Source organism: Pseudopipra pipra, chromosome 1, assembly GCF_036250125.1.
Source record: "Pseudopipra pipra isolate bDixPip1 chromosome 1, bDixPip1.hap1, whole genome shotgun sequence".
NCBI lineage: Eukaryota > Metazoa > Chordata > Aves > Passeriformes > Pipridae > Pseudopipra > Pseudopipra pipra.
In genome coordinates, this window is record NC_087549.1 from 42,669,866 (window position 1) to 42,682,740 (window position 12,875).

Genomic DNA, 12,875 nt, shown 5'->3' on the forward strand with positions numbered 1-12,875 from the left:
AAAGAACAAGTTAGTATCCCTGTATTTCTCAGCTGGCTCCATGCTATCTACTATCTCTTTCCTCCTGCAAGGAGGAGAGAGGAAGAATTTGTCTGGACATCTTACCATTCTAGCTCTAGAGGATTAATAAGGGGATAATTGCATCATTTTGGAAATATGTTGCTGATCCAGAGAGCTTCAGGTTAGCCTGGGAGGTTGTCAGAATCAGTAAAACAAAACTTAGTAGGTAAACAGAGGGAAAGAATCTTGATTCCCAAAGTAAACCACCAACAAAAATACTAGTTGTGGGTGAAAAAAATCATACTCATAATAATAAAACTTACCATTTCAGCATCTTGACTTTGTCCGGGAACTTTTACAGGCACTACTGGAGGCCACAGACTGTCTATCAGACTAAAAAGTCCTAATGCCCTTCAAAGAGACCAGTAAAATCAGGTTTAAAATATTTTCCAGTGTTACACATTATATTAAAAAGATTCATTAAGAAATGTAATTTAAACCATTGCATGATTATGAAAACAATTTAAAATCATATTTATTTTCTGGAAGCTGGTTTTGATTTGGTCTAATTAAATCTCCATCATTTCTGCTGCAGGGTGGAGAGGGAGGGAAGGGATGTATCACATTCAGTGACAAAAAAGTCATATTTAATCCTTTGCTACAAACAGCTTGCTACATGACAAAATTCAGGGGAACTGGGGTAAACACTAGCTTGGGAAGGACACGGATACTAGTACAACCTCTTTTAAAAAATGGCTTTCAACTATTTAACTATTAAAAAAAAGTTTTTCTTCTAAAATTTTCATTTCTTGTTTTTTGTTGCTAACAGCTGATTGCAACTGCTTTCAGGAAAGTCAGTTATTATCAGATATAGAGAAACAGGCAAGATTTTGTTATCTTGAGTACATGAGCAGAGGATTGTCTCCCTCCTACACAGTTGCCCATTTAGTTATTCTATTCTATTCTATTCTATTCTATTCTATTCTATTCTATTCTATTCTATTCTATTCTATTCTATTCTATTCTATTCTATTCTATTCTATTCCATTCCATTCCATTCCATTCCATTCCATTCCATTCCATTCCATTCTATTTATTTATTTATTTATTTATTTATTTTCCAAGTTTCACACTTTTGATTTAAAAACAAACATAAAATTAACAGCCCAGCATATTAAGGTAAGATGTGGCAGACTCTTTAGCAAACAAAGCTATACTTTGCAGCAGTTCAGTGGCTGCCTTGTGAGTTGATGGAGCATCCTTGCTGGACAAGCAGTAACATCTGAGGGAGAGGCCAGGAAAACAGCTGAGGGAGGGGAAATAGCTACAGATAACCAGCTTGAAGAGGCATGCATTTTTAAGTTAAAGCTCTGAGTTATCTTGTCCCAGTCCTCTCTTCTGTGCAGTTGAAGTACTGAGGTCTGGATTTTAACCCTACACTGACTCTATGAACAAGTTGTCTTTTCCTCCAATAAAAAAACCCCACTATTTCTGATGCAGCTTTAAAAAATGAAGTCCAAAACCTGCTAGAAGTAGTATTATCTTCTAAACCCAACTGCTTAGAAGGAAACCACATACTCTGGTACAGGGCTGAAGCATGTTGCATTATGCTGCTTCTCTTCAAGGGGTCATGGAAACTTTCCTTTCAAAGTTCTGCTTTTAGCTCACTTCTGCTTAAGCTTACTTATTTCTGCATTTTCCTAGTCTTTCTCCAAATCCTTAAGTGCTTAGATTTTGGGTGTCTACAGACTGAACTTCTTACAACATTTTTTTCATCAAGTGCCAGGTATTGTCTGTGATTCAGTGTTAATAGTGATGCCTTTGGACCAGCACTACAAGAAATTTTACGGATGCAAATCTCAAAGTAGATCTCGTGGAATAAAACCTGGTTCACAATTCAGTAACAAACTGGCAGAGTGAAAAGATGATGTTGCTACCTGTAGTTGCATTCTCCACACTAATGAACAGATCAGAAACACAAACGTTGCTCTTTTACAGAAATGAACTTCCTGACTTATACAGCATCAACCCCAAGGCTGTAAAAGGAGAATGCTGAGCTCAAAGATTGGGGTGTTTATTTTTCATTTTGTGTTTGTTTTTAACAGTGAGAGCATTAAAACACACAAAGCAACATTTCTTAGGTATTAAAGAGATTTTACAGCAAACTGACCACTTCTTGAATCCTTGATCTGGGCAAGATTTTCTGTTTAGTATTGTACAGAACTATGCCCTATCTACAGACACAAGAGGGGCCAATGCCCACAGAAACTAACTAGTCTTGCTAACTGGGAGATGAAAGAGAAGAGTTACTGAAAGAGAGCACAGCCTCTTTTACAACTCGGGCAGTTACTCAAGTGGCCTTCCTCACATAACCTGCAGCACGAGGGCAGAGCACAGATATGAACATACCACAAACTCTGTGTGTGTACAGAGATTGCACATTTATCAACTTAGAGCAACTAAGCCATGTTGTTGCATGTTCATGTCTTCAGACAGACCTTACGCTGATCTCTCATGTGTATTATTAAGTGTTCAAAGGGACATGAAGTTGTCCTTTCTTCTTTAGCTCTCTTCCAACTGTTATGCCACGTCAGTATATCTGAGATATATAGTACATTTTCTCCTACTCCTCGTGTCCTTTTGGAGAAGGCTATCTACTGCTTGAATTACAAGCACTTAATTATTAGTAAATGACAGTATTTGTTTACAAGCAGGCTGAGGGTCAATGCTGTGTGAGGAATGTCTCCGGAACATCTTGGCCCTGTTATTTCTTTGACAGCAGTCAGGCCAAGAGCAGAGACATTTGCCAACCAAAGGATTTGTAAGTTCCAAATCACATCCTGCTGGGATCCTTGTGTACCAGCTGGGATGTTCTCTCTGGAGCTGTCACTCCATCAGTTGGTGTCCCTGGTGAGGAGCTCCCCTCTTGCTCCACCCACTAATATGCCTTCAAAAAGGTAACTCTCTCTTTACACTTATGGACTTTGACCTAGCAGAGGGGGGAATGAGTGAAGGCACTGACAGTGAAGAAATAAAAAAGACATTGTGTCCTCTTCTGTAGAAAATCACTATCCTCACAGAAAGAATAAAATTCATTCTCTTTTATTGGCCAAGCAACACTCAAACCCCATTTCAATCTGACTTGAACAATGGGTGTATTTTATCCAATATGTGTATCCTTCTGTGGCTATAGAGTCAGGACAAGAGATGAACAGCTGGCTCTGTGCTATAGTGAAGAGACATGGTTAGCTCCCATGTGCATAAAGAGCCTCCCTGGTGACAGAAGGCAAAATAAAAATGTTAAAATTTTGCTCTGTGAGTGTAATTACTAGTTACTGTCTTAAAAAAAATCATTTTAATCATAGAAGACAGACTTCTAAGAAAGGAAAAGCAGAGTGAAAAATGAGAAGAAACAGGCTGAGGAATCAAAAAGAAAAAAGAACATGTAAAGTATTTAGAATAACTTTTTTTTTTTTTTTTTTACTTCAGAGGCTAGAGCTCTATTGTAGTACTCTATAACTTTTCTTTAAAAAAAAGGGAAAAAAAAGACACAGGCCATACCAGGAGAAGACAAAAATCACCTATTAGATTCTAAATGACTCAGCTCTCTACTTTCCATGACAGACTTGAACCTATGTTTGGTAAAAAAATTTTTGTCTCATCATAGCATGTCTACTGTTTAACACCAACACAATAATACCACCAGTAACTCCATAACTCCAGTGGAGTGTTACAGCATAGAATTCCACAGAAATATGGATTTATGACAGGCAGCTATGCCTCTCTTCTCTAAACCCACGTCTTCAAGGTTTGCTTATATATAATGGGATTTTCATAAACGTGTGTGTGTGTCTATATACATACAATATGCAAAAAAGTTTTTTTAGTGTCCTTAAGTATATTTATTATCCAATGTCCTCAAAAAGCATCTCTCTCAAACTTTCCTTGCTAAACTTCAGTACATCTTTTCTCTGCATCCACAAATGCCAACTGCCTGCTGTGTACTCTGCTCTGACAGCAGTCAGAGAATTTTAAAGATTTAATACTGTTAAACAGGCTCAATACATGACTGAGAAAATGCAGAATATATATGCAACACTTGCAGAAATTAATTCTGACCTATTTAACAAATCACGTTAAACTACTCCATAGAAAAATCACTAGAAGATAGGAGTGATACTAATAAAAGAGCATTTACTTTTCCTTCACCAGGATTCTCATCACAAATGATGACTGTGCTGCTCTGCAAAGAAGTTTGCTTTAGTTTGCTCACTTAACCACCTTCCTTCCCAGTTTCACAGCTCAATAGGAGACAGAAGTCACCTTCTGCTTCTAACCTTCCTGCCTTGTTTTGCCCTTCGCTGCAGTCAAATGGCATAGATTGGTATGTGCATACATTCATACACCTATTTGCTCTATGATTTTTTTGGTAAAAACATACAAATAAAGAGCAAAGGTGTTGTAACTATAGACAGCCAGTAAACTGATAAATGAGTACTTAGGCTATCAGCACCTCTCTGATCCTGTGGAAATTCCATTCATTTATACTACAAGCTGTACTACAAAAATCAAACAAGACCAAATTTTAACTTTTCAAAACTGTATTTCACTGACTCTGACCTGACAACTTCCTTTATAACTTAATAAGGAGATTTTGTTTATTTCTCTTACATGCATGAGGTTTCAGCTACAGTTCTGGTCCAAGAACTTGGTGTGTGCCATATCAGATTCAACTCTTAACATACAGCTTATAGGCTGGGGTATTTTCTGACTTTAATAATCATAACACAGTCTCAGGGGAAAATTACAACAGGGAGAAAATATCAACAATGTCAAAGGGAGATAAAGGAAAAGAAGGCTCATAAGTAGGAAAAGAAGAAACACTATGTAAGGTTTACAGCAAGGAACAAGAAGATGCTAGGACTCTCTTCCAATATCTTTCACTGCTTTGCTCTGAGGACTCCAGACTTGGCACTTCTCTGCTTCCTCCTCTCCTACTTCTTACAATTTTAGTCTAAAACAAAACAGTTTTCTTTGGCAGTGTCAGTCTCAATTATTAAGAACTCAAAAATAAAGCAATTCCTAGCCCTTTGTGCAAAACTAAGAAGAAATTCCTAAATAATCACCTAGGCTGCATAAGCTTCAACTCTCAAGGGACAAGTAATCCAAATAAAAAGCTCATACTGTAGGCCACCTCTCCCTTTAACTGACCTACTAAGATCTTGTAGTGCACAAACTATGCAACACCACATTTTCTCAGACTTTAGTAATAAAAGAAACAAAGCCATAAAGTAAGAATCTGAGCCTACTAAACCAGCATCTCGGTCAAAATATGAATAGGGAGGAAGGGCTGCTGATCTATTTTTCCCAAAGTTTTGTTTAGGTATATGAAATTATTTTGTTAAACAATTTACATACTTTAATAACTCAATTTTCTATAGTACATTAGAAATTACATGTACTACATTAAACCACTGAAATTATAACATAAAAATACTTTCAAATCAACATGGATATGCCTATGTTATTCTCCAGTGATGGTTACTAAACAGATTAAAGACAGAAGCACCGAAGATACAAGTAGAAGTTCATGCTTATAAAGAGTAGAAAACTCAGGAGATAAAAAAAGATAATTTCTGATAAATAAGCAGTCACAGAAATTGATAAAAAAGGAATGCAAATATTCAAAACTCCAATATGATTACTGAAATTATGCTTTAAATGGAACTCAACTTTTAACGACAGCAATTACTGAAGTGTTTCAGGACCTCAAAACCTCAGAGACGTGGGTGGCTCTTTTAGAGCCAGTCGTTTTGGAGGAGGGAAAACTAAAGGAAGGAAGTTCTGACCTCCTTGCTCTGTGGAGAGTTCTTACTATCACATTTCCTGTCTATGTCTAGCAGTTGAAACACTTACTTGTGTATCAGTTAGCAGTGGTCCTCTCTTCTGAGGGCAAAGCAAAACAAAGAGAAAGTACACAGTGAAGAGTAATAAAAAAAAAGGAGAGAAATAGAGGCCAGTGAAGCATGAAACTTAAATTAAAAGAAGAGGAAAAAAAAAAGAATGAAAGCCCTCAGGCACAATAGTGACCACTACAGACATACAGAGAGATTTCACATTTCAGTGCCTAACATTTGAAAGTTTAAAATGACAAACAACAGAAACCAACTTTATTTGAAAATGCAGAAATGTTTCAGAAGAACTTAACACTGGTTGTTGAACTCTATTCAGAGTCTACTTACTTTAGAGGAAAATCCAACAGATAGTACAGCCTGCTATGAATTAAATGTTGGCTCAAGTGCCAAAGCTTATGAGTTGATGTATCCTTCTAAATGTTTTAGCCTATCCAACTTAAGTGTGGATTTTAACACTATCAATGCAATAGCTGCCTCTTCTTTTGAAGCTTATTAAGTGTTTTTTGAATTTAGGGACAAAATTTGTACCGCTACCCTGTGTTCTTCCTCCTCTCTCCCTTTATAAATGGGTGTCATCTATCCATTCTGCTGAAACTCTTCATATTTTTAACATATTAGAAGCAGGTACATGTGCTATACTCAGCTATAAAACAAGTCAATGCTTGGAAAATCAGGTGAAAAGACACACATTGTCAAAATCCAAATTATGTGTGGAACTCCAGTCAGGGATAAAAACATAAAATTAATAGTTTTTGTTGATAAAGACACATATCTAACTACAAAGTTTATCCTAGCTCATTGAAATTAATTTCTGGTAGGAAGCAGCAACTGTGACAATTTATAGGTTATTTACTCCTGGGGCATTTTAGTGAGTGCTCAGTCCCTGCACCTCGTTGCATCCATTTAGTTACTGGTTATACTGGACATACTTGAAACATGCCTGGGATCCATTAAAATCGGGGGGGGTTATATGTTAGCTGCACTGCCTACGGATTCAGAACCAACATTCCTGCCTCTAGCAGCACACGCTCAAAATTTCACTTCCTCTTTCTCAAAGGGCTGAATTTAAGAGTGACACATGAGGTAGTGGGAGGGCGAGAGCGAGAATACGTGCCTCTAAGGAGCCAACACCACCAGCAGCAGATCAATGAACATTTTTCAGTCTTTTCCCTTTAAACCACTGTAATATTTTTATTCTTTTTTTGCTGATACTAAGCATGCAGTTCAGGGAATAGTTGCAGGAAAGGCTAGGAGACAAGTATGAATGGGAGGGTGAAGAGAAAAGGTGTTGGGAAACAGATATCGAACCACGTAAGTTAATTCAGCTGCTACAATACTGTTTCCTAACTTATCCAGCAGCCTCAAGAAGAGAGTAGAAGAACTACTGGAAACTGAACACTGAACAAGCTATGGCAACTCTGCCATGACTCAGCCATGTCCATCTGTCTTATAGGATTGCCAGAAACTGGGCTGCAAAAGGAAACACCACTCCCTTTACTGGACGGCAAAGGGAAGGATTTCTTGAAGGAATGGTTTGGGGTAGTATGTTTTCTGTGGGGTATGGGACTTTTTCTGAAAACCACCTAAATCAGTGAAAGACCTTCAAATGACCTAGTACGAGACCCTAGTACTTGTCAGAGCATATGAGTATTCAAAACCAATATTCAACATTAACAGTGTTTCTCTCAATGAAAGATTACTACGATTTTTTACAGGGTTGATCTTCATCAAGACAGGACACGGTTGTATAAGTTCTTATCCCACTTTTCTTTTGGAACACAAATGTTTTCTTATTGGAGAAGAAATGGGTTTAGTCTTCAGCACATCTTAACAGTAGAAGTCCATTCCAAAGATCAAATAATGCTTAGAGCCAGGTTTTTGCCTGAATGTAAAATACTTCTTATTACAGGTTTATAGGTTTTTAGCCCTTGAAATGCAACTTCAGCTTAACAACAGTGATTTTCAAATTACATTTACTGGAATGATGTTAAACATTAGATACTTGATGATGAGGATGGATGATGGCCTGGAAAATTTTCTGAACAATAGCAGTAGTCCATTGATGCAAAATGCTTGAAAACTTCTTGTATCTATTAGCAAATCTCCTCTGCCTCATGGAGGGATGGAGGAAGCACTCTGTCTCTGATTACAATCCATGTGACTGTGGACAACATGCACATATGGGATCTTATTAGCCATTCCTGGCTTTCTCCAGATCATGTGCTTCAAAGGCACAAGGAAAAAAGTCATTACTTTTCCCTCGTATTTCCTACATTTTATTCCCTTTTGTCCATTTTAAAAGCCACTGTCAGACTCCAGGAAACAAACAGTTTAAAAGTCATCTCCTTCCAAAAAGTAATTTATGTTCTCAAAAAAAAAAAAAAAAGAGGCAGCAGTCTTTCTTGCAGGGCAGACCACATAGTTCTTATTCACTCATATGCTGCAAGCCAAGGTTGGGCACTCACAGGCACATCCCATCATGTGTTTGGATATACCGCTGGCTCTGGAAATCTATTTATCCACTGGCAATGAGTTCTACAGCTTAATTATGCTCCCTGCGAATAAGTACTCCCTCATATTCATTTCAGCTATGGCTTTACTGTGGTTTCCATCACACCTAGAATGTGTCCCAAACACTTAAAAGTAATAAAAAGTTATAAAGCAGAACTTAGGCTAAAACAATTAAGAAAAAAATAAATCCCTGAACAATTCCCCCACCCACCCATCTTGTACAATGAAATCACGTTTTAACCACTGCACTGTCCCCGAAGCTACACTGGCCATTTTCTTTTAATGTTCCCTAGCAGGGTTACCACCAGCACAGCTCCAGCTGAGCCACCAGCATTTTCAGCAGTGTGTCTTCTAATCATCCTCAGAATAGCCAGAAGTAAGTTACTGCTGCTTTGAAACAGAATTTACATTAGAAAAAGTCTGTCTCTTATTAGCTAGGCAGAGTACTGGAAGCACCAGCAGCCAGTTGTAAAACTTCATTTGTATCCAGAATTCCAAAGCCATTATTTAATTTGTTTGGAAAAAATGTAACTCGGAAAAAAAGCCAACAAAATAATTAAATAAGAAGACGTGTTTGTTATTAAAGGTCCATAAAAATGCAAGTAGACTTGAAATCCAAAGGATCTGAAAATTAACACTGCAAGTACATAAAAAGAAAAGCATACTGAATAGGGCTGGCTGGAAAACAACAATTCCATTTTGCTAAACATTTCAAGGCTTTGAAATTTGTTTTTGTTCCAATATGAAACAAAAATGAGACTTTCTCAAAGTTTTCATGAAATGAGAATGAGAGAGAGAATATTCACTCCCTCTGGACCTGAAAAAATCTTCCCAACAAAGTTGTCTCCAAAATAGATAATGTTTCCATGAAACATTCTGGTTTTGATGAAACAGCATTTTTCAACAGGAAAAAAAGTGTCAGCAGAAATACCATAGCCATTCTAATAGCAAAGGCTTATCTAGATCGGAGGCTTGTACGAATAAATTATGTCGAGAACTGAACCAATCTAATTATATTTATATAGGTCCCCATGAGAACACTGTATCACTTTCCCTAGAAAGATAATCTGTAAGATACTTTAACTATTTAATTTTTTTTTCTGACTGATTTTATTTTATTCAAAGAATGTAAAAGGAACCACAGAATAAGCAAAATCTGAGAGGTACCCTAAGTCAATTTGTTACTTACCTGAGGGGATTTTTCTATAAACCTGATGACATTCTTATTTCAAAATAGGATTTTATATTTTTTTTAAGAAACTTAAACTATAGTTCTAAAGCCATACAGACTTAAAAGAATTAAACTCTCATATAGTCAGAGAAAGCCTGTGCTTGAAACTTCAACCCATACTGGGCAGCACTGTAGAAAAGCTTACTGCAGTAAAAAGTTCTGCAATAGAAGGGAGGTGAACTAACATTTTTAAGTCTCTGAATCTACTGAAGAGGAAGTAACCATTCATATTTTATTAAATATTGCATACAGCAATTCCTTTCTCTGCTAAGGGTGTATTTGTGCGTTAGCTTATTTATGCTGTTTTGGAGTACAGTGGGGTCAAGTACAACCGGATGCCCCAAAAGTAGCAATAAGGACTTTTGATTGAACAAAGACAGGTTCAGTTGTTTCAAAGAATGTTGGTCACAGAAATAAATAAAAAGGCAGATCATCTCTGCCTGCCACATCAACCAATACGTTCTCCCATTAATTGTTCTCACCTTCCTCTTGTAGCTCTCTGTAAAATTTTCATTCCAGCTAAGCAGCAGAATTTTCCTTCCCATCTCCTGCAATACTGTTCAATGTCATCTGTGGAACTCAGGGACTGCAGCTGCACTTCACTGAACATGCCATAGGCATCCTGGACAAGGAGGCATAACCTGCAAAACATTCCTCTGTTACTCATTGGCTTGTCTTCATAACAAACCAGTGAGCAAATTTCTGAAAACTGTATTACAAACTTCAGGACAAGGCTTATGCTCTACGGCATATAAACAAAACCAAGAGATTTTTTTTCATTAAAGGTTTTCTCATGTACATTTTCAGGAGATAAAAGAGCCATGAAATAGAGAAGCATGACTGAAACAAAGTGTATAAGGCTTGCACTGGGGATTAGATGAATTAGCTGTTATGCACTATGTAGTTTGTGTACTTATAAAGAAAGAAAGTTGAGGTTTTGCCTTAGTTAAGGTGAATTCTGCAATGCAGACAGTGCAATGACAGAAACATACACGTCTGTACAAATATAAAAATTCTGCTTAGAAGTAAATAAAGCAACATATTTCACAAGTAATAATCACCAACACTGAAACTGGTAAAGCAAGCATTACATTTCCTATAACTTTTTTTTTTAAGAAAGAGTTCTGAGGAGGCAAAAAAGAGTGAAATATCAATTTTTCTTTTTTAAAAAACCCAACATGTAACTGCAAATTGGTATATTCAGTATTGGGTATGAGGAAGTCCAGAGGAACTATTTTAAGAAGGTAATTAAAGAACCTGCTAAACAAACAATTTGATTAATCTATGGAAGATGGGGGCTGTAAGGCTGGGAAGTATTGCTTAACCAACTTGCTGGCATCTTGAGAAGATATTACTGTTGTAAGAGATAAGGCAAAGTCAGTGGATGTCATACATTTAGATAGTCAAAAACGCATTTCACAAGATTCTGCACCTGAGATGAGCAGCCACGATAGCATGAGTCATGCAGGGCTGGAGGAAGGAGGCTGCTGTCTACAAGATGGGTTTAATTGCCTCAGAAAGAGACAGTTAAGCATGGAAACTTTTCAAAGGGAGGCAAAAATTACCTTTGAGGGTAGCACATGCATCTTTATTTCTATATAAAACTCAGGGGTGCACTAGGGAGCAGAATTCAGTTCATTTCATGCCAAAACTACCTTCCCCAGAGCAGCACCATTGTTCACAGCAAGCCAACTCCAACTGCTTTTGGAGCACATCATGTAACATACACACATCCTGAAAGCATTCAACAGTAGTCATTATATCTTTATAAATTGCATTTTAAATTAAATTAGTTCCTACATTGAAGAAATTCATGTATTTTCTTTGCCTGGAAAAGTAGACATGTGGAAGACCATTAATCACACTTTCCTTGTTTGTTATGAACTGTCTAACTTTGGCTTACACCCTTAAGAAAGCTGTATTCAACATAAGCTACAACCCCAAAGGCTTTTAGACATCAGCAGTTATGCGAGCACCAGCTAAGAGTCCTCATTTTTCAGACTCTGGTGCTGGTTTTAAGGAACAGGGAGGGGTAAGACTGGACACAAAGGCTCCCGTGTTTTCCCCATATGTCTAGCTACGAGGGTCCCATACAAACAGAGTCATCACCAGAAAAAAAACAAAACAAACTAAAAAAACTACATTTGCCTGCTGCTTTCCATGTCAGGACTTTGCAATCAATTAAGAACTCCCCTGAGTTTTAACTGATTTGACTGAAACTCCTTGTGATGCTGTTTTGTTTGGAAAACCACAGCTCATATGCTCTGGACATTTCTGAAAATCAGATTTGAGGGGAACCGGAAAAACAAAGCAAACAGTTTTGCCTATGTTAACAAAACATTGACTGTTAATTGTGAAAAATTAGTCCTCCATATCTTGGAGCAAGTAAGGGCCAACTGAGTTAGCGTCAGATCAGATCAGTTCAGCAGTCTCTTAACTGATCACTGGGATTTCTCATATCTTTAGTGAGACATAACTGAACACAAGTAAGTTCCAGACTAGCTGGCACCAGGGTCATATTAAATCCTCTGGGACATGTTAATTGCCCAAATAAAATTAGCTTGGTTGGTGCTGAAGACATCAGTCACTAAAAGTGCATTTTCCATGCCCTTTTAACTCAAGCAATGAGATGGTTTCTGTCAGACATAGGAGTCTCAACTCCCCACATCCCTGGCCACAGATTTCCATCCCTTTGTGGTGGCAGCATAAATGGCTGGGACAGGAAACTGATCTGACCAAAAAAATTCTGTAGCCAAATCATCATCATCATCATCATCATCATCATCATCATCATCATCATCATCATCATCATCATCATCATCATCATCATCATCTGAGTTCCTTGAAAATTAACTCTGCAGAAGTAAACTCCTGTTTGCATGGAGTACTACTTCTAGACAAGGATGTATTTTCCTTGAAGCTCTCACTCCAGCTGTCCAGATGCAGCACGACATCTCAGGTCATATGATGGGAGAACGGTCATCTTATGACCAAGCTCAATGCACTGAAGAACTGTGTAATTTGAGGCTCCTATCACTAATGTTCCCATTCACACTAGAAAAACATTCATGATTATTGGCATCATGAAGCAACACAGGGCAGCAGAACCTATAGCATCAGATTCCAAGTACTTTTGTTCTGTCAGGTTTGTACACATGAGCAGACAGGCACTATACTACACTTGTTCTAACAGTATCCAAAAGATAGCCATGATTTCT

The 12,875-nt window shown here is 37.5% G+C and overlaps 1 protein-coding gene across 3 annotated transcripts in view; it reads right to left on the reverse strand.

The window, feature by feature from the left end:
- Positions 1–12,875, reverse strand: part of SPIDR (scaffold protein involved in DNA repair) — a 199,162-nt gene that overhangs the window by 17,869 nt on the left and 168,418 nt on the right. For all 3 annotated transcript variants that reach the window (XM_064653609.1, XM_064653599.1, XM_064653617.1), the window contains exons 11-12: positions 10,140–10,298; positions 324–411 (exon numbers count right to left, since the gene is read on the reverse strand). In XM_064653609.1, coding sequence (XP_064509679.1) covers positions 324–411; positions 10,140–10,298 — 247 coding nt within the window. The remainder of the gene's footprint in view (positions 1–323; positions 412–10,139; positions 10,299–12,875) is intronic.